The 27,791-nt window shown below is 37.5% G+C and overlaps 1 protein-coding gene across 1 annotated transcript in view; it reads right to left on the reverse strand.

Annotated features, from left to right (window-relative positions):
• SCP2 (sterol carrier protein 2) overlaps window positions 1-27,791 on the reverse strand; it is a 109,482-nt gene that overhangs the window by 31,596 nt on the left and 50,095 nt on the right. The window contains exons 8-11 of the mRNA XM_080801016.1: window positions 24,341-24,427; window positions 22,752-22,902; window positions 21,345-21,492; window positions 17,152-17,259 (exon numbers count right to left, since the gene is read on the reverse strand). Of these exons, the coding sequence (XP_080657142.1) occupies window positions 17,152-17,259; window positions 21,345-21,492; window positions 22,752-22,902; window positions 24,341-24,427 (494 nt within the window). The remainder of the gene's footprint in view (window positions 1-17,151; window positions 17,260-21,344; window positions 21,493-22,751; window positions 22,903-24,340; window positions 24,428-27,791) is intronic.

Raw genomic sequence — 27,791 nt, forward strand, 5'->3', positions numbered from 1 at the left:
TGACAAAGGCAATCTATGGAGAAAATACAACTTTTCCAACAAACAGCACTATATCTGTAAATAACATTAAGTAAAAAATGGACTTGGATCCATACTTTCTGCCATACACAGAAATTAATTCAAAATGGGCTATAGGTCTAAATGTAAAAGTATAAAACGTCTATGAGAAAACACAGAAGAAGTGTTTTGGTGACCCTGGATTAGACAGAGATTGCTTAGGTACAAAACCAGAAATAAACCCATAAAAGAACAAACAGATAAGTGGGAGTTAATAAAAATAAAAAACTTCTGCTCTTCAAAAGACACTACTAAAAGAATGATAAGGAAGTCACAGACTAGGGGAAAACTTATGCAAAACATACATATCAAGAACTTTCAAAACTTAGTAAAAAGACAACCAGGGGCACCTGGGTGGCTCAGTCAGTTAAGCTTCTGCCTTTGGCCCAGGTCACGATCCCAGGGCTGGAGCAAGGATGGAGCCCCACATAAGGCTCCCTGCTCAGCAAAGAGTCTGTTCTCCCTTTCCCTCTATCCCTCTCCTCTGCTCGTGCTCTCTTTCTCTCTCTCAAATAAATAAAATCTTAAAAAAAAAAAAAAAGAACAACCAATTATGTCCCAAAGTAGGCAAAATATTTGAACAGACTCTTTAGAAGAAGATATACAAATGGCAAATAAACACTTGAAAAAATGTTCAACATCATTAGTCATTACGAAAATATAAATTAAAACCACAAGGAGATGCCACCACACACTGGTTAGAATGACCAAAATTAAAGACTGACCGTACCAAGTGTTGATGAGGATGTGGAGGACTGAGAACTCTCATACACTGTTAGTGGGAATGTAAAATGGTATGACCACTTTGGAAGTCAGTTTGACAGTTTCTCAAAAGTCAAATTATGGAAAGAGCCAAATGACCATTGACTGATAAATAGATAAAGATAGATAGAGGGGTGCCTGGGTGGCTCAGTGGGTTAAGCCTCTGCCTTCAGCTCAGGTCGTGATCTCATAGTCCTGGGACCAAGCCCTACATCAGGCTCTCTGCTCAGCGGGGAGCCTACTTCCCCTTCTCTCTCTGCCTTCTTGTGATATCTCTCTCTCTGTCAAATAAATAAATAAAAATCTTTAAAAATAAAAAGATAGATAGATACATATATACATATATATGATGGACTATTACTTGGCCATCAAAAAGAATTAAATCTTGCCATTTGCAATGACATGGATGGAGCGAGAGGGTATTATGCTAAGTGAAATGAGGCAGAGAAATACAAATACCATATGATTTTACTCATATGCAGAATATAAGAAACAAAACAAATGATCATAGGGTAAAAAAGAGAGAGGCAAACCAAAAAACAGATTCTTAACTATAGAGAACACACTGATGGTTATCAGAGGGGAGGCAAGTGGGGGAATGGGTTAAATAGGTGATGAGGATTAAGGAGGGCACTTGTCCTGAAGACGACCAGATGTTGTATGGAAGTGGTGAATCACTAAACTGTACACCTGGAACTAATATTATATGTATGGTAACTAACTGAAATTTAAATAAAAACTTAAAAAAGTTAAACACATACCTAGCATATGATGCAGTCGTTCCACTCCTAGGTATTTATTCAAGAGAAACCAAATGTCCATACAAAGATTTATACATGAATGTTCACAGTTCATAGTAGCTTTATTTGTAGTAGCCAAAAACTATAAACAACCCAAATACCCATTAACAATAAACTGTGATATATCCCTTCAATGAATTACTACTCAGTAATATAAAGGAATGACCTACTGATTCATGCAAAAATAAATAAATTCCTGGCAGACAAAAACAGAGAATACATACTATAGGGTTCCATTATATAAAACCCTAGAAAATGCAAATTCATCTATAGTGACAAAGCAAGACCAGTGGCTGTTTCAGATGAGGGGTGAGGAGTAATGAGAGGAAGGGATTACACACAGGAGTGTGTATGAAGAAACCTTCGGTTCATGGATATGGTTACTATCTTGACTGTGGTGATGGTTTCACAGATATATATATCTCTATCTATATAGAGATATATCTATACATATATATATAGATATATATATATCTATACATATATATATAGATATATATATCTATATATAGTGGTGATGTGGTGATGGTTTCACAGATATATATATCTCTATCTTTATAGAGATATATCTATACATATATATATAGATATATCTCTATATAGATAGATATATATACATATATATACACATATATATATAGATATATATCTAGATATAGATAGATAGATATATATCTCTATCTATATAGATAGATCTATATAGATAGATCTCTATCTATATATATATATATATAGAGAGAGAGAGAGAGAGATATCTCTATCTATATAGATCTATCTATATAGAGATATATATATACATATATACACATATATATAGATATATATCTAGATATAGATATAGATATAGATCCACACACATATACATACATTTAATAAGTTCTGACATATACATATATGTCAGAACTTGTTAAATTTTACATTTTAAAATCAGTTGATTAGGGGCGCCTGGGTGGCTCAGGGGGTTAAGCCTCTGCCTTCGGCTCAGGTCATGATCTCAGGGTCCTGGGATCGAACCCCGCATGGGGCTCTCTGCTCAGCAGGGAGCCTGCTTCCCCCCTCTCTCTGCCTGCTTCTCTGACTACTTGTGATCTCTCTCTCTCTCTGTCAAATAAATAAATAAAATCTTTAAAAAATAATAAATAAAATCAGTTGATTATATGTTGATTTTACCTCAATAAAGCCATTAAGATAATAAAATAAAATATGAGATATATAGGCATGATCTTCCTTCTTCCTTCCTTTTACTTGGCAAGAGCAATAAAAGCCAGGGCCTGCCCCTAGCTCTCTCTACCTACCAACAGGTATCAAGAGTAAACACTCTCACTTGGGTTCCATCTCCCCTGGCACTGGAGAGTATTCATTAGAATCTAATGACAAAACTTAACTTTCCTCACATCCCAGTAGCAAAAATGCAAAATTCTGAGCAATGGGAATGAGGATAGGTGTCTTATAGGACATGATGAGAGGCTAAAATAGATGCCTTGGTAAAAAGCTACTTAGGGCAGTAGTCTTTCTGCCCACGGGTCCTGTCTCTGTGCTTTAATAAACCACCATTCTGCATCATAACAAAACAAAACAAAAACGAAACAAAAAGTTTTTAAGGCCTTACTGACTTACTTTTTAGAGTCAGTATTAGATTAAGGTCTTGCCAGTCATTGTCCTAGGATGTATTTCTTGTGGTGACCTCTTACAGAGTAGAAGAGGCAAGCCATGGTTTGACTGTGCTAGGTCTCCTGGCTCAAATTCCATTTACTCTCATTTCATTTTCACCCAAATCCTTAAAACCTAACTTTATAATACCTAAAAAGGTATTAAAAAACATGTACACGGACGCCTGGGTGGCTCAGTTGGTTAGGCCGCTGCCTTCGGCTCGGGTCATGATCCCAGGGTCCTGGGATCGAGTCCCGCATCGGGTTCCTTGCTCAGCAGGGAGCCTGCTTCTCTCGCTGCCTCTGCCTGCCTCTCTCCCTGCTTGTGTGTACTCTCTCTCTCTCTGGTAAATAAATAAAATCTTTAAAAAAAAAAAAACATGTACACAAAAATCACATGATAGAATAGCACGTGTGCCATTAAAAACATAAAGAACAATGTGAATTCAGTAGGAGAAATAATTACATCACATCGTGGAATCAGAACATCTTTGAATTAGACAGGATCTAAGAGTTCATCAAATCTCAGGCCCTAACAAATGCACAATTCCCCTCACAACATTCCCATCGGATTGTTAACTTGTATTTTTCATACACAACCTCTGTGACAGGCAATACATGCCCTCAGGAAGCAACCTATTACACTTCTGAGAAGCCATGCTCGACAGTAATTTCCTGTATCAGCCCCAAATCTAGCTTCCCATGAAGTTTTCCTAATTCTTCCCACACTAGACAAGTTTATCCCCTCCGCCCCATACCACTTTTCAGATGTTAAAGGAACAGTAATTTATTCAGCTATCCCTTTACATGTGCAAACTCTTGTACTGAGCACTGTTCAGGGTACAGAGATGAAGGAAATAGGGATTCTGCCTTTAAAGGCTCTTAAGTCAGATGCAGAGTTTCTGTTTTAAGCCACAAATAATTACAATATATACTGTAAGTATAAATGTCAAAAAAGAAGTACTGAGAAAGTATAACAAGTTCAGAAAGGGAAAGAGTAATTCAATCTATGGAAAGGATGAAGAAATTAGGGAAAGCTTTATAAGACAGGTAACTAACACTTGAGATTAACCTTGAAGATGGGCTTTTCTCCTGAGAAAAAAGCATTTTAGTGGGTGTAGTGGTTAAGAGCTTGGACTCTACAAATACATTGTCTAGGTTTGAATCCTAGCTTTGCCACTAGTTTGGTGACTTTGGGTAAGTTACTCTGCTTTTATTTTCCACTTTGATAAAATACAAAAATAGACAAAAGAATTAAATGAAGAATACTTAGAACAGTGGCCAGCATTTAGCATTGTGTAAATGTTTGCTGTTGTTGTTATTCAGAAATATCAAAGATAGAGTTTGCAGAGGTGAGAAGGAGTTAAAGATGTCTGGGAAAAGCAAACAGTCCATTTTAATTTAAACATTTAATCATTTTGGTTTCACCCAAAACCCAGCTAGATATAAATGCTAGCACAAAACCTGGCCTGTGGTGGCAATTAGTAAATCATCACCCCGACACTTTTCTTTCGCTTTTTCGTCTCATAGTTCTGGTTTATACTTTCCCTGAATTTGTGCATTCTACCTTGTGTAATACCTATTTGTGTTATCATGTTATCTGCCTCTTGTATGCCTGGGTGGCTCAGTCAGTTAAGCATCTGCCTTCAGCTCAGTTCATGATCCCAGAGTCCTGGGATCAAGTCCTGCGTAGGATCCTTGCCCAGCAGGGAGCCTGGTACTCCCTCTGCCTGCCGCTCCCCCTGCTTGTGCATGCTCTCTCTCTGAGAGTTTATTTATATAAATAAACAAAATATCTTTAAAAAGAAAAAGATTTTATTTATTTATTTGACAGAGAGAGAAATCACAAGTAGACAGAGAGGCAGGCAGAGAGGGGGGGGGAAGCAGGCTCCCTGCTAAGCTGAGAGCCCGATGCAGGCCTCAATCCCAGGACCCCAAGAACACGAACTGAGCTGAAGGCAGAGGCTTTAACCCACTGAGCTACCCAGGTGCCCTAAATAAAATATCTTAAAAAAAAATAAAAGCTATAGGAGATTCTAAATCAGTATATGAGTAGACACTGTATTTGAGAACCAATTACAGAGGCACCTGGGTGGCTCAGTCGGTTAAGTATCTGCCTTCAGCTCAGGTCATGATCCCAGAGTCCTGGGATCAAGCCCCACATCAGGCTCCCTGCTCAGTGAGGAGTTTGCTTCTCCTTCTGCCCTGTCTCCCCCCTGTGCTCTCTTTCTCATTCTTTCTCAAATAAATACATAAAATCTTTTTTAAGAATTAAAAAATAAAGGGGCACCTGGGTGGCTCAGGGGGTTAAGTCTCTGCCTTCAGCTCAGGTCATGATCTCGGGTCCTGGGATCGAGCCCCGCATCGGGCTCTTTGCTCAGCAGGGAGCCTGCTTCCCCCCGTCTCTCTCTGCCTGCCTCTCTGCCTACTTGTGATCTCTGTCTGTCAAATAAATAAATAAAATCTTAAAAAAAAAAAAAGAATTAAAAAATAAAAATAAATTAAAAATAAAAAGGAACCAATTACTTAGATCACCTAATGATAAAGTGGGCACACAATAAGCATTCGTTAAAGTTTCATGGACTGAAAAAATGAAAGATCAGCACCTAAAACTAGGTTGAAGCCATACTGGAAAGGCACCAAATGCCAGGTTTAATTGGCACAAAAGGCCAAAGTAATAACCAACTTTTAGCTTCAAAACAACAATCCCTTGTAAGAAGCTGTATCTCAAATCACTTTCATGGTCTTTCAGATCACAAACATTAATATACATTTTCAAAAATCAGAGATAGCTAATAATAAGCTAAAGTCAAATTTTATTTATTCATTTTAAATAAGTGTTCAGTAAGCATTAATGCTTTATTAATTTTTATTTATTTATTTATTAACATATGAAAGCACATTAAAAATTGAAAAAAATACAATACTACTTGGACGCTAAAAAAATTTTTTTTAACATTCTTTTTTTTTTAAAGATTTTATTTATTTATTTGTCAGAGAGCAAGAGAGAGCACAAGTGGAGGGAACAGCAGGCAGAGGGAGAAGTAGGCTCCCCGCTAAGCAGGGAGTCCGATGTGGGACTCCATCCCAGGACCCTGGGATCATGACCTGAGCCAAAGGCAGAGGCTTAACCAACTGAGCCACCCAGGTGCCCTGGACACTAACAATTTAAAAATCTAAGTTTTAATGTGATTTTTCTAATTGAAAAATCGAAAAGGGAGGCGCCTGGGTGACACAGTCAGTTAAGCATCTGACTCTTGGTTTCAGCTCAGGTCCTGATCTCAGGGTTGTGAGATCAAGCCCTGCATGGGGTCCACACTGAGTGCGGAACCTGTTTGAGATTCCCTCTTCCTCTCTCTCTCTGCCCCCACATAACCTCCCCGGTTCTCTCTCTCTCTCTCAAATAAAGATATATTTTTTTAAGATTTATTTTTTTATTCATCAGAGAGAGAGAGAGTGCACACAAGCAGGCAGAGGCGGAGAGAGGGGCAGGCTCCCTGCCGCAGGGAGCCTGATTTGGGACTCGATCCCAGGACCCCGGGATCATTACCTGAGCCGAAGGCATCGGCTTAACTGACTGAGCCACCCAGGCGTCCCTCAAATAAATAAATTTTTTTAAAAAGAAAGAAAAATAAAAGGAATTCATGATTTTAAACTAACAATAAAATATTCACTTCAAATGCTTAAATCTATCTTTTTTTCTATTACAGTTACTGTTATGGCAACTAGAAGCTTTTTTTCATCCAGACCTGGAAAGTTAAAACTGAAAACCATATCATGAAGCTTTAATTTTAAAGCTAATTTTCCAATACTGAGTTCCCACCAAAGCAGCAATATAAACTAACATCATTTGTAAAAGAGAACCTTACACTGTCCCCACTCCATCATAAGTTAGTATGTTTTGGAAGCACTTGACCATTTCTGATTTTCTAGAATCCTACTGCAATTTGTTATCCAAGTAACCAGGGCAAAATATTTAAACTACTCAGAGCTGTCATTCTGATATATTTTCCAGGAGTCTGAATTCTTTCTTGGACTACAGCTAAAGGCCATGTGTCAGATTTACTTGAAGTATATCCAAATCCTCAGTATGTAGCAAGTAAACATTTACACTTCAATAATTCCTCATTCCTATTCAGGCTACTAATCAAATCAGCAAGATCCGTAAGTTTTTCCCTGAAAATGCTACCCCACCACTAGACATTATCCCTAATGACTGATGATAACAGGAAAATATTATCAACAGTGTAGACTAAAATATTCAAAAGGGTGCCTGGATGGCTCAGTTAGTTGAGCATCAAACTCATGATCTCAGCTCAGATCTTGATCTCAGGGTTGTGAGTTCAAGCCCCACATTGGGGTTCATGCTGGGCATGTAGCCTACTTAAAAAACAACAACGAAAATAAATAATAAGTAAAATATTGGAAAGGGTTTTCAAAAGATACTGCAAAAGGTGTGACACTCTTTGAAGTATTTAAAAATTGAGTAAATTCTATCTTCCCAGGGTGTTTTAAAACAGGTTAGCTTTTTAGTGCCAGGGAAAGAAGTAGATGACCTGCCAAGACTGACATAAATGTTTCCATTTGAAAAAAGAATCTAAGGTTGACAAGATTATTAAAAAAGAAGGATTCTGGGTGCCTGGGTAGCTCAGTTAGTTAACTGTCTGCCTTCAGCCCAGATCACAATCTCAGGGTCCTGGGATCGAGCCTTGCATTAGGTTTCCTGCTCAATGGCGAGTCTGCTTTTGCCACTCTCTCTGCTCATGTTCAAGCTCACTCTCTCTCTCTCAAATATATAAAATCTAAAAACAAAAACAAAAACAAAACAAAACAAAGCGAAACTTACTAAGTTGACTAATAGAATACTACATTATTTTTTAAAAAGTACTCTTACACTCTGTTGTTGGGAATATGCATTGTATTATCTTTTTTGAAAAAATTTGACAATGTCTACCAATTTTTAAAGATATACTGTCCTTTGACATAGTGAGTCCATTGCTTTGAACTCATTCTGACTATACACACAGAACTATGCAAAGACACAAGGAGGCTTATTGCAGCATTGTTTATAATAGCAAAATTGACACCACATATATGTCAACCAGGTATGGTTAGGTAAATTTCTTATAATGAGAATACTGCACAGGCATTAAAAAAGAATAAACAATATCTCTAAGTGATAACATAAAAAGATTTTTAAGATGTAAGTAAGGAAAGCTGTCTACAATGTGGTAAATATACATATATGACACATGCAACACATATACATAGAAAGGTTGTATATAGCTAAGACATGGAAGCAACACATGTGTCTATCCACAAATGGAGAAAGAAGATGTAGTACATGTATATACAATAGAATATTACTCAGCCATAAAACAAGATGAGATATTGCCACTTGCAACAATACCTAGGCAGTATTACACCAAGTGAAATAAGTCAGACAGAGAAAGGCAAATACCATATGTATTCCTTACATAAGTGGAACATAGGTTCCACTTATGTAAGGAATCTAAAAAACAAACAAATGAACACAAAAAGCAGAAACAGACCCATACACAGAGAGAACAAACTGATGGTGCCAGAGGGAGGGTGTGGGGAGATGGGCTAAATGGGTGAAGGAGAATGGGAGACAGGATTCCAGTTTTGGAATGAACAAGTCATTGGGATAAAAGACACAGTGTGGGGAATGTAGTCAATGATACTATAACAGCATTATATGGTGATAGATGGTAGCTACACTTGTGGTGAGCATAGCAGAATGTATAGACTCATCCAATCACTACGTGGTACATCTGAAACTAATGTAACATTATGTGTTAACTATACTTCTTAACAAGAAAAAAAAAGAAAGATTGTATAAACACACATATAAATATGCATTTGTTAAAGCATAACAATTTGGGGGGAAATACCCCAAAAATACTAAAAGAGGTTGACTCTGAGGAATAGAACTAAGGGTAAGAAGGAAGAGAATAACCTGTTATATGTTAAAGTTTGTCATTCTACTATAATATTAAAAACCATATGACAAGCCTTTGGAGAACTATTTGGCAGCTTCTTATAAATTTAAACATACATCTGCCCTCTGATTGAGCCATTTTGCTCTGAGTTATTAACCCAAGAGAAATGCAAAAGGTATGTCTACAAATAGACTTGTACAAAAAGGTTCATAGCATCCTTATTCATAATGACCTCAAACAAGAAGTAACTCAAATGTCCATCAACAGGAGAATGGACAAAGTGGTATATGGGATACTATTTAGCAATAACAAAGGACAAATTACTGATACAAGAAAAATTCGGATCAGTCTTAGCCTGACTGAGGGAGAAGGATTTGGAGAATGGGGAAGATGTTTAAGGGAAGTCAAGGTTCCTCTATGTTGTAGCATCTGTCAGTACTTCATTTCTATTATGGCCTAAGAATACTCCATTGTATGAATATACCACATATTGTTTAGCCATTCATCAGCTCATGACAGACATCTTGGTTGTTTTCACCTTTCTGGCTATTATAAACAAGCTGCCATAAACAATTGTATTTTTTGAGAACTGTGTATTTTATTACATGAAAATTACACCTCAATTTTAAGAAAGGATATGGATATGAAAAATCGTATTGTTACTACAAAGCATTATTTCTGAATGTTTCAGTGAATGGCAGAACACAAATACCTCAGAATGGCAAACAAGTTAATTATAATACAAATATGTTCCTTCAGAGAAGAAAAAAGTTACGTGTCAATAAAAATAACCTGAAATGCCACATTCATCTCTTCATGAAGTCTTTTTTTTTTTTTTAAGATTTTATTTATTTATTTGACAGAGGGAAATCACAAGTAGGCAGAGAGGCAGGCAGAGAGAAGAGGAAGCCGGCTCCCCGACAAGCAGAGAGCCCGATGCGGGGCTCAATCCCAGGACTCTGGGATCATGACCTGAGCAGAAGGCAGAGGCTTTAACCCACTGAGCCACCCAGGTGCCCCTTGATGAAGTTTTTTATATGAGATTGAGGAAGCTGTCTGAAAGAGCTTAAATCACTGTCTCTAATGTAAACTGCAACTTTTTTTTTGTCTTTTCCTAGACTTTTATTCCAGTATAGCTATATAATGTTATATTAGATGTGTACAATACAGTGATTCAACAATTCTACACATTACTCAGTGCTCATCAAGGTAAGTTTATTATTGGGGAACCTGAGTATTACAATTGGTTAAGTGTCCAACTCTTGGTTTTGACTTAGGTCGTGATCTCAGGGTTGTGAGATCAAGACCTATGTCAGGCTTTGTGGTCATAATGGAGTCTGCTTAAGAGACTCTCTCCCTCTCTCACTGTGCCTCTCCCCACTCCCTGAGCTCTCTCTTTCCCACAAATAAATAAATAAAACTTAATAAAAAAAATAAGGTTACTCTTAATTCCCTTCACCAGTTTTACCCATATCCCCACACCCACCTACCCTCTGGTAACCATCTCTTTGTTCTTGGGCTGTTCCCATAATCTTGCTATTGTATATAGAACTGCAATATACATAGGGGTGCATTTATCTTTTCAAATTAGTGTTTGAGTCTCTTGTAGGAAGCATATAGATGGGTCTTGTTTTTTTATCCATTCCATCACTCTGTCTTTTGATTGGAGTGTTTAGTCCACTTACACTTAAAGTAATTATTGATAGGTATATACTTTTTAACATTTTGATACTTATTTAATGTTTGTTTTTGTAGTTCTTCTCTGTTCCTTTCTTCTCTTGTTCTCTTCTCTCATGACTTGCTGGCTTTCCTTAGGGATTCCTTTCTCCTTATTTTTGCATATCTATTACTGGTTTTTTATTTGCAGTTACCAATAGCTTTATATATAACATCTTATCATACAGTAGTCTATATTAAGTTCATGGTTACTTAAGCTTGAACTTAATATTTACTCTTCTCTCCACCCCCACACTTTGGGTATAGGATGTTATACTTTACTCTCTTTTATTCTGGAACTCCCTTGACTGATTTTTATAGATATACTTCTTACTGCTTTTCTGCTTCTTACTTTTCTTATCTCTACTTATGGCCTTTCCTTTCCACTCAATGAGTCCTCTTTAGCATTTCTTGTAGGGCTGGTTTAGTGGTCAAGAATTCTTTAACTTTTGTTTGTCTGGAGAATTCTTTATCTCTCCTTCTATTCTGAATGATAGCCTTGCTGGATAGACTATTCATGGCTGCACGTTTTTTTCTTTCAGCAGTGTGAATATATAATGCCACTCCTTTCTGGCTTGCAGTTTCTGCTGAGAAAACACCTGACAGCCTTAGGGGGTTTCCCTTGTATGTAACTGTTTTCTTTTCTCTTAATGATTTTAAAATTCTCTCTGTATCACTACTTTTTGGATTTTAATTACTACGTGTCTTGGTGTATTCATACTTGCATTGATTTTGCTGGGGGCTCTCTGTGTTTCCTGGATCTAAATTTCTGGTTTCCTTTCCCCTACTTGGGAAGTTTTTAGCTATTATTTCTTCAAATATATTTTCTATCCCTTCTCTCTTCCTCTTGGATCTCTATAATGCAAATGTTGTTATACTTGATAGGAGTCGCTGGGTTCCCTATTTTCATTTACTATTATGAATTTTTCTCTCTCCTGTTCACCTTGATTGCCTTCCATTATTCTGTCCTCCACGTTGTTGATCCATTTTTCTGCTCCCTCTAGTCTACTATTTATTTCATCTAGTGTATTTTTAATTTCAGTTTTGGGGTTCTTTATCTCTGTTCTTTTTTATGTTTGTTTGTTTGTTTGTTTTAATCTCTGTTGAGGGTCTCACTGAAGTCCTCCTCTCTTTTCACAAGTACAGTGAGTATTTTTATGACCATTACTTTTGAATCTCTATCAGGCATATTATTTTCTCTGTTTTGTTTAGCTCTCTTGCTGTGAGTTTGTCTTGTTCTTTCATTTGGGACATATTTCTCTGTCTCCTTACTTTGTTTAACTCTGTGTCTGTTTCTATGTGTTAGGAAAGTCAGCTACATCTCCTCCAGGTTGAAGGGGACAGATCTGTGGGGACTAGGTCTACTGTTAGCAAGCTAGGTGGAGAGTGTTGGTACTGTCCTGGTTCCCACAGGGGTCTATGTGTCTAGGCTTGGGGGGGGGGGGCAGGGAGTGGGGGAGGGAAATGGCACCTGCCAATTCTTTTGTTCTTAGAGAAGTCTCCCAAAGAATCCTGACCCTCTAGCACATACTCTGAGATTAGCAAACAAATCTCCCTTCTATATACCCCAGGTGTTCTTCAAACATGCTGTATCTCCACAGGGCTGTTTGTTGTTCTATATCTTTAAGGGCTGGGACTCAGTTTCCTATAACCCGCCCAGTTCTTCCAGAGCTGAGCCTGCTGATTTTTAAATCAGTTAAGCCCACTGAATTGTATGGTAGGGGGATGATTCATTTCTTTTTTATTAAGATTTTGTATTTTAATTCCAGTATAATTGACATACAGTGTTATATTAGTTTCAGGTGTACAATACAGTGATTCAACAATTCTATACATCAGCCACTGCTCACCATGTTTCATTTTGCAAAAACTTGCCAACATTTGGTGTTGTCACCACTTTGGATTTTGGAGATTCTAATATGTATGCAGAGGCATCCTGTGGTTTTAATTTGCAATTCCCTAATGACATATGATATTGAAGATCTTTCCATATGCATATTTGCCATTGTATTTCATCTTTGGGGAGTTTCCTGGGTCGTTCATCCAATTTTTAATCACATTGTTCATTTTCTTATTGTTCAGTTTTAAGAATTCTTTGTGTATTTTAGATAATAGTCCTTTAGAAGATATGTCTTCTGTAGATAATAGTCCTTTAGCAGATATGTCTTCTGCAAATATTTTCTCTCAGTCTGTCTTCCCATTCTCTTAAAATTTTGTCTTTTTTAAACCCTCTATTTATTTTGCCATTATTTCCTTCTTGTGTTAAATGGGTATTTTCATTCCTTGTCATTTTAGTATATATTTTTTCACTATATATCTTTACTCTATATTTTAAAGTTATTTTTTAGCAGTTGTTCTAGGGATTACAATTAACAATTTACCACAACCTAGTTTGGATTAATACCAAATTAATTTCAATGGTATACAAAAAAAGATTAGCTTTGTTCACTTTACCCTCCTTTATGTTGTTTCTGTCATACAAATTATATCTTTATGCATTGTATGCCTATTGACTCAGATTATTGCTTCATGCAGTTGGATAGGAAGGGAGAAACATGACAAAGAAAAGTGCATTTATATTGTTCTTTAAGTTTATGAATATAATTACATTTGTTAATGCTCTTTATTTCTTCATATGTCCTTTATTCTACTGTCTAGAGCTCTTCCATTTCAGTTTGAATCACTCTCTTCATAAAGCATTTCATATAGGTAAATCCTCTCAATTTTTATTTGGGAATGTTTCCATTTATCCTTCATTTTTAAAGGGTGTTTCACTGAACACAGAATTCTTGCTTAGCACTTTTTTTCACCACACTGCCTCAATGGTTTCTGAAAACAAATTTAAGCTTTACTGAGGAATGCTTCTACAGGATGAATTTTCTCTGTTGTTGTTTGCAATATTCTTCCTTTTGCTTCCAACAGTTTGGTTATGATGTGTCTAAGTATAAATCCCTTTGAGATATTCCTATTTGAAGTTTGTTGAACTTCTTGGACATGTATATAAATGTTCTTTTTCTCAAGTTTGGGGATTTATCAGTCATTATTTCTTCCAATATTCTCTCTGTCCTTTCTTTCCTCTCTTCTGGGGCCATTATTATGTGTATGTTGTTAGAGTTGCTGGGGTCCCACAGGTCTCTGAGACTGTCCATATTTCTTCTTCTTCTTCTTCTTTTTTTTTTCTCGTTCCTCAGCCTGGATAATTTCAATTGACCTACCTTAAAGTTCACTGATATTTTCTTCTGCCTGCTCAGATTTGCTGTTGAGCCCTCTAGTGAACTTTTCATTCCAGTTACTATAATTCTCAATGCCAGAATTTGTTTGGTTCTTTTCTATCATTTTCTACCTAGTAATTGATGTTCTCTATTTGATGACATATTGTGATATTTTCCTTTAGTTCTTTATATATAGTTTCCTTTAATTCTTCGAACATACGTAAGTAGATGATTGTCTTTGTCTAGTAAATCCAATGTTTGAGCTACCTCAGTTTCTAATAACTGCTTTTCCCACCATGTATGGGCTATTCTTTGTTTCTTTGCATGTCTCACAGTTTTTTGTTGAAAACTGGGTATTTTAAATAATGTGGCAACTCTAGAAATCAGATTCTTCCCTTTTCCCAGAGTTTGTTATTGTTTTTGACCTAGTGACTTTATCAAACTGATTCTGTAATTGACCACTATAATTTCCTCTTGGTTAACTTAGTGGTTAGCTAATGGCTGGACAGAGATTTTCTTAAATGTTTGGAACTAGTAAGTCTCTCAGTCTTTGCTGAGGCTCTGTTAAGCAGTTCACAACTTCACCTTAGCCTCTACTTCCTGCTTGCACAAAGCCCCCAGGTTAGCCAGAGATAAAGGTTAGGACCTTCTCAGGTCTTTTCTGAACATGCAGACAGCTTTGAACATACACATAGCCTTATGTATATACTTGGTGTTCCAGATTCCCAGGGATATGTCAGATCTTTTCAAAGACCCCTACAGACGTCTCATTCCTCAGCTTTTTCTTTGAAGTTTTTTGGTTGGGTTGTTTGCCCCAATTGTTATCAGCAGCTCAGGCAGGTATGTTGTTAAGCCAGTTGTTACTAATCGTTCTCAACAAATGACTCTGAAGAAAATGCTGTTTGCACTGGTGCAAGTTCTCTGTCAGGTTACATAAAGACGAGCCTTTTAAGAATGATTCACCGGGGAACTGTCAGGCATATCAAATAATGACAATTCTCTGAGAATGGGGCTTGAAAGAGCTCCAATTCCATTTTGACTCTTCCAGTGATGGCTAGGCTGCTGGGTTTTGTTTGTTTGTTTTTTAAGATCTCTTAAGATTTTATTTATTTATTTATATTTTTATTGTATTTATTTATTTATTTATTTGACAGAGTGAGAGAGAGAGCACAAGTAGGGGGAGCACCAGGCAGAGGGAGAAGGAGAAGCAGGCTCCCCACTGAGTAGGGAGCTGAATGCAGGGCTCAATCCCAGGACCCTTGGATCACGTCTTGAGCCAAAGGCAACCACTTAAGTCACTGAGCCACTCACGTGCCCCTAGGCTGCTGGTTTTCACCATGATTGCAGGCTCTTGTTTTCAAGTCTACCAAGGAGCTGGGGAAAGGGGGAGTGGCATTAGAGAAAATCAACATGCCATAAAGCTTAGTATTCTTATGGAGATTCACCTGAGTGTTTTAAAAAATGTTCCCCCATTAAAGCCTCTGCCTTTGGCTCAGGTCATGATCCCAGCGCCCTGGAATTGAGCCCCGCCTTGGGTTGCCTTGGGTTCTCTGTTCAGCGGGTAGCCTACTTACCCCTCTTTCTTTGCCTGCCTCTCTGCCTACTTGTGATTTCTGTCTGTCAAATAAATAAATAAAATCTTTTAAAAAAAAGTTCCCCCAGATTGTTGTAGTCTTTGGTTAATTTCCAAAATTCTGTAAAAACTTGATCTTGATAATTTTTACAAGTGTTCTTGAAACTTTTATAAAGGAGACTATTTGCCAGATGTTGTTATTCCATCACTCCCAATGATAGCACTCTCATTCTCCTCATTTTCAGATTACTTTGAAATATATTAAATTGTTTAGAGAAATAATAACAATAGTATACTGTAAGGTTTATAATATATTCAGAAGTGCATGGATATATGCTGTTGTAAAAACCCCTTACATCACATGTGAAATAGCATAACATTAATTGAAGGTAGACTGTGGTTAATTTAAAGATGCATATTGTAGATCCTAGAGCAACCACTAAAAAACAAGAAAAAGAAATAATTCAACAGAAGAGAGAAAAGAAAATACTATAAAATACACAGTTAATAAAAAGATAGTATGAAAAAAGAGAAAAGACCCAAAGAACAAACAAGACAAAATGAATAACAAGGTAGCACATTACACTACAACAATCTATGTGTGCCTATCTGTCTACCTGTCTCTTTTTGGGGGGGAGGGGTCTACCTATCTCTTACTCTTTATCTGTTTTCCCTACCAGATTATAAACTTACTAAATTTCATCATAAACAGAAACAAACCAAAGTTAATTGCTGCGATGAATACACTGTTAATTCTAACATCTCTATTCTGGAATTTGCAATAATTTATAAAAATTTTAATTAATTAATATCTAAGACAATATGAAAAAAATATAAAACTTACCTATCTTCATAACAATAAATCCCAGATTTTAGTGCTAAGTTATTTTATAAACTTCTTTGTACAATTTCATCTTACAATTAAGGAAAATAAGAGTCCAAGTAATTAATTGACTAATTAATCAAGAGTCACATGGCCAGTTAGCAGTAGAGCCACAGTAAAATTCTTATTTCATAACTTTTAGTCCAGCTCTCTCAAGAGAAAAAAATTTCCATGTAACACCAACAACATATACAACTATACAAATAATGTGCTCTGTTCAAATTATTCTTATCCAGCAGATCTAGCAAGATCTCTATTTGGAAACATTTTAAGTTAAATTGTATACCTATTTGAAAATAATAAAACTTTAAAAATATATATACTGTTGAATTTAGAGTTTCAACTAATTCAAATTCTCATCAGTTATCACTGAAGTACACTACACTTAAAGGAAAATTAAAAATATTGTGACTAAATAATCACTTACAGCACTGACTACCAGGTTCAGAGAATACAGTCTTTCACAAATCAATGACTAAACCATTCATACTTATGTAAAAAAGGATAACAAAAAAATTAAGAAATCTTAGTATTACCTGTAGCTCCCAGTGGATGTCCCTTTGAAATCAATCCGCCACTAGGATTTATGACCCACTTTCCTCCATAAGTATTATCTCCTCTATCAACCAGTTTTCCACCTTGTCCTAGAGAAGGAAAAATAATATTCAGGAAGGTTAAAAGTAGCACTGGACTAGCGGCACCTGGGTGGCTCAGTTAAGCATCTGACTCTTGTTCTTAGCTCAGATCTTAATCTCAGGGTTGTGAGTTCAAGCCCCACACTAGGCTCCACACTGGGCATGGAGCCTACTTTAAAACACACACACACACACACACACACACACACACACACACACACATACATTAGACCAAATGGTATGTTTTGTTTTTTTTTTAATTTCAAAATAGCCAAGACTTTCTTATAGCAAACATTTCTTAACAGCTCCAACATTAAATTGATATAAGCACTTCTAGAAGTTACATAATAAGGGCACCTGGGTGGTTCAGTGGGTTAAGCAGCCAAATCTTAATTTCAGCTCACGGCATAATCCCAAGGTTATGAGATGGAGCCAGCAACAGGCTCCACACTGGGTATGAAGGCTGCTTAAGAGTCTCCCTCTCCCTCTTCCCCAGCCCCTCTCCCTTTACTCATGCTCTCTCTCTAAAAAAGAAAAAAGTTACATAATAAATATTGAGTAATAAAGGTTTATATTTTCAGAAAATTTCATGTGTGGGGCACCTGGATGGCTCAGTGGGTTAAGCCTCTGCTTTCGGCTCAGGTCATGATTCCAGGGTCCTGGGATTGAGTCCCGCATTGGACTTTCTGCTCAGTGGGGAGCCTGCTTTCCCCTCTCTCTCTCTGCCTGCTGCTCTGCCTACTTGTGATCTCCCTATCAAATAAATAAATAAAATCTTAAAAAAGAAAAGAAAATTTCATGTGTGAAACAGAATTCTTATTACTTCCTAAAAACTCTCTGTCTTCCAAAATTGCTACAACTATAACAGAGATTCGGATACCTAAAGAATGAAACTGATACAATACTATAACTAAAATAATTATATCAGCTTTAAAAATCCATAATATTGCCCAATATATTCATTTCCTTTTTCTTTAAGATTTTATTTATTTCCTTGAGAGATAGAGAGAAACAGAAAGAAAGAGCACAAGGGGCAGAGGGGCAGAGGGAGAAGCAGACTCAGACACCCCACTGAGCAGGGAGCCCTACAGATGTGCGGGGGGAGGGGGAGGTTTCAATCCTAGGACCCTGGGATCATGACCTGAGCCAAAAGCAGATGCTTAACGGACTGAGCCACCTAGGTGGCCTCATTTCCATTTTCTTTTCTTTTCTTTTTTTTTTTTTAAGATTTTATTTATTTCTTTCACAGACAGAGATCAGAAGTCAGACAGAGATCACAAGGAGGCAGAGAGGCAGGCGGGGGGGGCGGGGCAAGCAGAGAGCCCAACATGGGGCTCCATCCCATGATGCCGGGACCATGACCTGAGCAGAAGGCAGAGGCTTTAACCCACCGAGCCACCCAGACGCCCATCCCATTTCCATTTTCAATTGCACTGTTATATGCTATATAAACATTCTTAGTAAACTAAACGGAGGGGAGAGTGTAGGGAGTGGGGGAAGGGCAGGGGTCATGAAATGAAGGGAAGTGGCTGAAAATACTGTTCAGCCATAAATGTAAGCTTAAAAGAAAATGAAAATTATACACTGGGTGATTTCAACATTCCTATCGATTCTCTGGTGATTCTTCCAGGTGGTTAAGAAGTAAATTAAAATGCATGCATTGCATAAAATATTCTTCTATCCATATAGTGAAATGGAATCTCCAAAGAAAGATGATAAAGGTGGTTGTGGTGCTGTTAGAGGTGGCTAGTAACTTTTAAGTACACACTCAGTGTCAGGCCTTGTTCTAATTATTTTCCATATATTTACATAATTTAATCCTCAACCCTGAGAAGTAGGTATTATCATTCCCATTTTATAGATAAGTAAGGAGCCTAAGGCAACAGCAGGGGATTGATCTAGGATTAATTACCAGGCAGCCTGCCTCCACAGCCTATGTTCTTAATCAAATATTTTACTGCCTTTAAAAACAAGAGGTTCTCAAAAACAAACAAACAAACAACAAAAAAACAAGAGGTTCTCCATTGATAAACTAAAGCACACTAATCACAGAATTTTTTGTGAATGACACTTCTTTTTATTTTGTGTGGGTTTTTTTTTAAGATTTTATTTATTTGACAGAGAGAGATAGCGAGAGCAAGAACACGAGCAGGGGGAGTGGGAGAGGGAGAAGCAGGCTTCCTGCCAAGCAGGGAACCAGATGTGGGACTTGATCCCAGGACCCTGGGATCATGACCTGAGCTGAAGGCAGAGGCTTAACCACTGAGCCACCCAGGCGCCCTAAAGATTTTATTTTTAAATAACTTCTATACCCTATGTAGGGCTCAAACTCACAACCCCATGATCAAGAGTCACACGTTCCTCTGACTGAGCCAGCCAGGTGTCCGTATGGCCACCACTTCTAATTTTACTTTAAATCTAGGTTGTAGATTAAAAACTATCTATTGTGGGGATGCCTGGGTGGCTCAGTTGGTTAAGCAGCTGCCTTCGGCTCAGGTCATGGTCCCGGCGTCCTGGGATCGAGTCCCACATCGGGCTCCTTGCTTGGCGGGGAGCCTGCTTCTCCCTCCGCCTCTGCCTGTGCTTGCTTGCTCTCCCTCTCTCTCTCTGACAAAAAAAAACACAAAACTATCTATTGTGGTACGCCTGGTGGCTCAGTGGGTTAAAGCCTCTGCCTTCGGCTCAGATCATGATCCCAGGGTCCTGGGATGAAGTTCCGAATTGGGCTCTCTGCTCAGCAGGAAGCCTGCTTCCTCCTCTCTCCTGCCTGCCTCTCTGCCTACTTGTGATCTCTGTCTGTCAAATAAATAAATAAAATAAATAAATAAAAAATGAAAAATAAAATATTCAAATAATCCAAAAGAAAGCAGGAGAAGGAGAATAGAAGAACAGGTTCAAGAAGAGAAGACAACAGGGGCGCCTGGGTGGCTCAGTGGGTTAAGCCGCTGCCTTCGGCTCAGGTCATGATCTCAGGGTCCTGGGATCGAGTCCCATATCGGGCTCTCTGCTCAGCAGGAAGCCTGCTTCCCTCCCTCTCTCTCTTTGCCTGCCTCTCTGCTTACTTGTGATCTCTCTCTGTCAAATAAATAAAATAAATCTTAAAAAAAAAAAGAAGAGAAGACAACAAATAACAGATAATAGTCAACCCAAGTCATAGCTTATCAATAATTACATTAAATAACACTGTCGAACAAATATAAAGCAAATTACATATGCACTTTGAAATTTTCGAACATATATTTTGCTTAATATATTATTTTATTTAACACTATATCCAAACCATTTTCAACATGTAAGCAGTGAAAAAATTATAAAATACCTTACACTCTATTTTTCATATTAAGTATTCAATATCCAATATGTATTTCATACAGCACATCTCAATTTGGACTAGCCACCTTTGAAGGATTCAATGATCATATATAGTTAATATCTACTATATTAGCACAGGTTCAAAGACTTCAGTTAAAAGGCAGAAATTAACAAAGGATAGAAAACAATACACTACTGCTTACAAAAGACACACCTTATGCAGGTAGATAAATAACATATACAGGTTAAGAGCAAATGAATAGAAAAGAATATATCATGCAAACAGTAAGCATAAGAAGACTGGAATGGCTATTTTATTTATTTATTTATTTGTTTGTTTATTTATTTGAGAGAGAGTGTTTTAATGATATTAATGAAAAATAACAACCATTTTGGAAATGAAAAGAAAAAAATCCTCCAGATCTCAACAACCAGTTGAGATTTTCCTTTCTACAAGTCTTTATTCAAACACAATATGAAATATTTGGAAGTACCTATGTAATTTTTATCCCCCCCTTTTTTTTACTTAACAATTCATTCTAAGTACTCCTGACTTACATAATACAATTTATTTGTATAATCTGTGATCTCAGTGTCAGTATTGTCCAAGACTACATGTTCTAGAAAGTCTAGTATCAAGATAACTTACATTTCACTTTGCACAGTACAGCAGAGCCAACATGGAGGTAAAGATGATTAGTGAATTCCTCTTTTTAGTGACAAAAATGAAATTTCCTCAGCGAAATTTACTAAATTAATCTGCATCTCACCAAAGATATTACCTTCTGGACAGAGTCCCAGTGCTTCATAAGTAAGGAGTTCATTGACAGAAAAGCAATCATGAAGTTCTATAACATCAATATCATGTGGTCTCAGGCCAGATTTCTCATAGCACTTTCTGGCAGCTTCTTTACTCATATCAAAGCCAACCTAAAACCAAAACCACATATCAATAAATTAAGGGCATCAAAACTGGGACTTCTATGAATGTACATATAAAATTCTGTACTACAAAGAACAGAATTTCATTTTTAAAATTTTTTTTTCAAGATTTTATTTATCCATTTGACAGACAGAGATCACAAGTAGGCAGAGAGGCAGGCAGAGAGAGAGAGAGGGGGAAGCAGGCTCCCTGCCGAGCAGAGAGCCCCATGCGGGACTCGATGCCAGGACCCTGGGATCATGACCTGAGCCGAAAGCAGAGGCTTTAACCCCCTGTGCCACTCAGGCACCCAAGAACAGAATTTTAAATAATATATATAAAAAGGACTTACAATTCCTCAGGCCATGTCTTGTGCATTTATAAAAACTCTTTCAAACCACAATATGTTGCTGTGGTAAATAGGTCGGAAGAGATTGATCAAGAGATCATTATGACTCAGATACACTAAAAACTATGAGGAATTTCTATATGGAAATAAACCAATCTTCACTTAAAAACCCTTGCTCTTAATAGCCCTTTGATCTCAGATAATAACAAGTCAACTTTTCTCCAAGGAAAAAAAATGTGATGTAAATACTACAATCAGAAAACCTGAGACGTTCTACCTCACCCACATCCCAGCTTTGTCATTTTAGGCAAGTTAGAGAGACATTTTCAAATTCAAAGCATTATTGCAGTATCATTTGTAAACTCTAATTACCTTATGATTGTTATATATGTGTGCATATATGCACCTTTGCATTTCTTTAATATATATGTGTGTATCTTCAAATATTCAACTAACTCTAGGTCTGAATTCTCAATTTTTTAACTTCTTCCATATTCACTCAGTCTTTTATCAGGATTTTTAAAGTGCTAAGCATCAAGAAAGTTCTCTGAAAATATCCTTGTTTTTCCCTTAACTGTGTAAGAAAGGAGCTCTGGGCATATCCAGTCAATTCAAACAGAAAAAGCCCACCAAAATAGCATGTTTTAGTTAGTTAAAAATGCATTCATGGCTCTATTACAAGAAGCATATGTTCTCATCATTTTTTTTTTCCCTTAACAGATTCTTAAGGATGGGTTATAATATTAAATTTTCTGGATTGATTTTTTTTTCAAGTAAATAACTTCTAGAGTGAATGACAACATTAGGTCACCTTGAAATTTTTAAACAGAAATTTCTCAACTGATAAATAAAACATAATGTCAGACATAGCCTATATGTTGGCTAATTGAACTTCATTAAAAAAAATCTCATACATACCATTTTAATAATGCTGTTCTCTTTAAATGAGCTTGGCAAATCAGTTACCATCTCTTGTGCCAAAATTTCCACAGCTTTGGATTCCAGGCCATGTTTCCGTACAAACCCTTCACTTGCCAAAATTGCCGCTGCAGCACCATCGGAAGTGGGACTAAGAGAAGGTAAAAACAATTATTTATACCCAGTCCACCTCTATCCTAGGATTACAGACTAGTTGTTCTTTCTATGTGGAAAGAAAAACTGGGGATGCTTGCTAGTCATTGTACTCTCTTCACTGTAAAATCCACAGTTAAAAATTATACATGCTTCCCACTTGAGGACTGAACCTCTATCAAGAACTTAAATGCACAGGAAGAGGGTGCCAAAGCTCAGCTCACTGCTTGGTCTCTAAGAGTCTCTCCCAAAAAGTTCTTTTGCAAAGAATCCTGGATTAGTCTCTGCAGATGCATAAGGCATCTTATAGTGACTTCTGAGGAGTCTACAATGTTCTTCCTATCCCAGTATAATAAAAATTCTACTCTAGGCCTAACTAGCTCCAGCTTTGCTATCTACCAAATAACCAGTCATGGAATACTTTTGAAAACTGAGAAAGGATGGGATAAAGAGACCACAAAGTCCAAACCAGAAAGTGGTTTAGTTAAGACTTTGGCGATCTCCTCAAAGAGATCTCCTCTTTTCCTTATAGCAAGCTGTGAAGGAAAGTGGCAAACTCAAAAAGCCTTCTCTGAGTGCAGCTGGACTTTATAAGTGGACAGACCTTCTTACAGCAACAGATAAAAGCTGGCCCCATTTGTTCACTTGCATCTTAGCCAGTATCTTCCAGGTGATAACTGGGCACAGGCAGGAGCTCTGAAGTACTAATTTCATTTGGGGGGAGACAGATATTAACAAGCAATTTTCAAGATGTAACTGTTACCATTATTAGAGCTATTTTTTGTCTTGTTTTTCTTGTTTTTCATTTTTCTTATTTCACATTTCCTCTTAGTTACTGTAATTGAGTAACGTTTCCTAAGGTGTAAGCATGGAGCAGAGAAAACAAAATGCTTAAGAGAAAAACTCTGAACTCCACTGGCCTCCTAAGCCACATTTACATGAATAAAATATAAGTTTTAAAAAGTAGGTAGAACTCATGAAAGAAGGAAATAAAATACAGAATTTTCCAAGAGAAAAGACAGTCTCTAGATATGAATAGGAAGTATGGGTCCTCCCTCCAGAGTGAGGACATTAGCAGGAGTGCCACAGAAGCAGACATAAATACAGATTTACCCAGAAACAAAGCCTAAGGTTTACCTAACGTGGAGGGAGGGAGCAATTATTTTTTCCTATTAAATATTAAAATGTGGGGGCGTGTAGGTGGCTCAGTCAGTTGAGCATCTGACTCTTGGTTTTGGCTCAGGTCATGATCTCATGGGTCTGGGATCTAACCCCACATCGTTGGGTTCTGCACTCAGCAGGGAGCCTGCTTGAAGATTCTCTCTCTTTGCTCCTCCCTACTCACTCCCACTCTTTCTCTCTCTCTCAAATAAAGAAATAAATCTTTTTAAAAAATAAATAAATGAATAAATAAATATTAAATGAGGTTTTCTTACCAACATTGTAAGACAGTCAAATAATCAAAAACTTCTCGAGATGTCATCACTTCGTCCAAACTGTATTCCTGCTGGAACTGGGAATTCCTAAATACAAAATAAGTAGTTACAGAATATGCGAGGTAGCAATTACAATTTTGTTGAAAATATTCTGATCCAGAAGTCAGAGAATAATACATAAATTTAACAACCAAAAGACAGTCTTTTATGAATAGTTTCAACCTTTAATATAAATTGTTTGTCTGAACTGAAGTTTTCAATTAAGGCCAGAAATGATCATTAGTGTCTTTGTTATGTTAATAGGGTGACTCATAGTGGGCCCTCCTTAAGGGGGAGTACGGGAGGAGGGGAGGCAGGGGGCTGGTCATCAGAAACACCAACCATATGAATACAGAGTTAGGACTTTTGAGCCACTTTGACCCCTGAAGAGAAGGGAGGGGCTGGAGATCGAGTTCAGTTATGTGGCCAATGATTTAATCAAGTATGCCTGCCTAATAAAGCCCCAGTAAAAACTATGGACACTGAAGCTTGCTGGAGCTGCCTGATTGGTGAGTACCTTCATTTATTCGGAGGGTGATGTATCCTGACTCCACGGGAAAAGGGTGCCAAAGCTCAGCTTTAGGAACTCTCACAGACTCTACCCTATGTGCCTCCTTATTTGCTGTTTCTGAGTTGTGTCCTTCATAATAATACTGTAATCATAAGTACAACACTTTCCTGAATTCTGGGAATAACTCTAGTGAATTATCAAACATGAATGATCATGGAAACCCCTGTATTTATAGTCAGTTGTTCAGAACTGCAGGAGGCTTAGAGATCCTACTTGTGGCTGGCTTCTTAAGTGAGGGCAGTCTTGTGGAGGACTAAATCCTTAATTCAGGGGGTCTGCATCAACTCAAGTGATTAACAACAGAATTGAATTGCAGTACACCTAGTAGGTGTGTCAGATCAGTTGGGGGTCAAAATAAAATACCATTTTAACCCCCTGAAGAATTATTTAATACTAGTTCCTTAGAAGCAAAACAAGGGTGCCTGGGTGGCTCAGTTGGTTAAGCAACTGCCTTCAGCTCAGGTCATGATCTCAGGGTCCTGGGATCGAGCCTCATGTTAGGCTCTCTGCTGAGCAGGGAGTCTGCCTCTCCTTCTGCCCCTCCATCCCATTCATGTTCTCTCTCTCACTCTCAAATAAATAAATAAAATATTTTTTAAAATAAAAAAAATAAAAATAAAATCAGATGGTTTCAGAAACTGCTCTGACAGAAATAGCAGAAACATTAGACACCACAAAGGAGATTCTAAAAGCAAACTTCAGCTGGTATGGAAATTAATAAGCAATTCAAATGTTTAGAAATAAAGCCCATGTAACTTAGAGCTGTATACTAGTATGTGTACCTCTGCTTCTAAAGTTAACTTTGACCATCACCAGCTTCCAAAAAATACCTAATTTATGCCAGATTCTGTGCTAGTCAAGTAGGACATGGGTATGTCCCATGGGTCCTTACCCTCAAAGAATTCAGTCTGAATCTGTGGTAAACAAATACAATATGATAAATACCATTACAGAAATATTATACAGGGGAGCACCTGGGTGGCTCAGTCAGTTAAACATGTGACTCTTGGATCTGGCTCAGGTCATGATCTCAGGGTCATCAGATTGTGCCCCATGTCAGGCTATGCTCTCAGCGTGACATCTGCTTGAGATTCTCTCCCTCTCCCCCAGGCTCACACATGTGTGCCTGTGGGCCCCCCCAAATATATGAATAAATAAAATATTAAAAAAAAAAAAAGAAATGTTACACAGGGTGGCATGGGAGCACACAGGATGGGCAAGAGACCCAGGTACCAAAGGGAGCTTCATCTCTGGGGTTAGCAAATAAGAGAAAGTAGGAGATAGAGAATTCCCGGCAAAAAGATCAGTACACCAAAGCCTCTTGAGTTAAAGTAGTTCACTGAAGCCAGGCCATGAAGTTTGGGAGGAAATGTGGACTCAACGTGAAGAGAGAATGAGAGAAATAAACAAAGATCAGATCATAAAAGGCCAGTATATGGTATTTACATTTTATACTAAAAACAGGGGTGCCTGGATGGCTCAGTCATTAAGCATCTGCCTTTGGCTTGGTCATGATCCCACAGTCCTGGGATTGAGCCCTACATCAGGCTCCCTATTCAGTGGGAAGCTGGCTTCTCCCTGCCCCACTCCCCCTGCTTGTGTCTCTCTCTGCCAAATAAATAAATAAAATCTTTAAAAAATAAATAAATAAATAAATATATATATATATATATATACACTAAAAACAATGAAGAACTACCAAAGGATATTAAGCTGGGGTAAGACAATCAGACTTTCAATTATTTTTTTCAAAGATTTTATTTATCTATTTGAGAGAAAAAGTGTATGACAGAGAGCACAAGTGGAGGGGAGGGCTGAGGGAGAGGGAGAAGCCGACAACCTGATGTGGGGCTCAATCCCAGGACCCTGAGATCATGACCTGAGCCGCAGGCAGATGCTTAATTGACTGAGCCACCAGGCGCCCCCACACTTGTATTTAAACAAGAAGCCTACGATATGGAAAAGAGATGATAAAGGGAATTACCAAAAGCAACTAAACCGAGAGATTATGACAACAATTAAGGCAGGAAATGATAAGGGCCTAAAGTAGGGAATTGGAAGTGAAATATGGAGAGAAGAGATGATTTCAAGAGACAGTAAAGAGGCAGAATCACTAGGCTTCTGTTCATCCTCAAATCATCTGCAACTCATATGGGACACTGAGGAAGAAGGCAGAGTTAAGAATGACTTCTAACTGGGGTGCCTGGGTGTCTCAGTCAGTTAAGCATCCAACTCTAAATCTCAGCTCAAGTCCTGATCTCTGGGTTGTGAGTTCAAGTCCCACATTGGGCTGCACTTCCAGTGCTGGGCTCCACACCTGCACTGGGATCCACATCCTGCACTGGGCTCCACACCCCACACTGGGCTCCACATGAGGTATGGAGCCTACATTTAAAAAAAAAAATAGAAGAATGACTTCTAGTTTTCTATAATTTGGTATATATTGGTGTCATTCATGGAGAATACTGAAGGAAAAACAGGGTTGAGGGGAAATGATAAATTCTATATAGACATGTTGACTCTGAGGCACTTGTGGAGCATCTAAGTAGAGATAACTAGGAGAAAGTTATAACTTTCATACATTAAATTATATACAGGTCTGATGGCTCAAGTGGCATGAGCTATCCCTCATTCTATACTACTTATCACAGATTCTCACTGCCTTTAAGTATCCTTATAATTTGTGAGAAAACATTTGAGAATAGTTTTGTAATTCAGCCTTCTTAGAAATATGTAACAGGGTATCTATAATGACTGGTCAGCAAACACAGGATTCTCTTTCTTTCTTTCTTTCTTTCTTTCTTTTTTTTTTAAGAATTTATTTGTCAGAGAGAGAGAGAG

The sequence above is a fragment of the Martes martes genome, assembly GCF_963455335.1.
Source record: "Martes martes genome assembly, chromosome: 4".
NCBI classification, from domain to species: Eukaryota; Metazoa; Chordata; class Mammalia; order Carnivora; family Mustelidae; genus Martes; species Martes martes.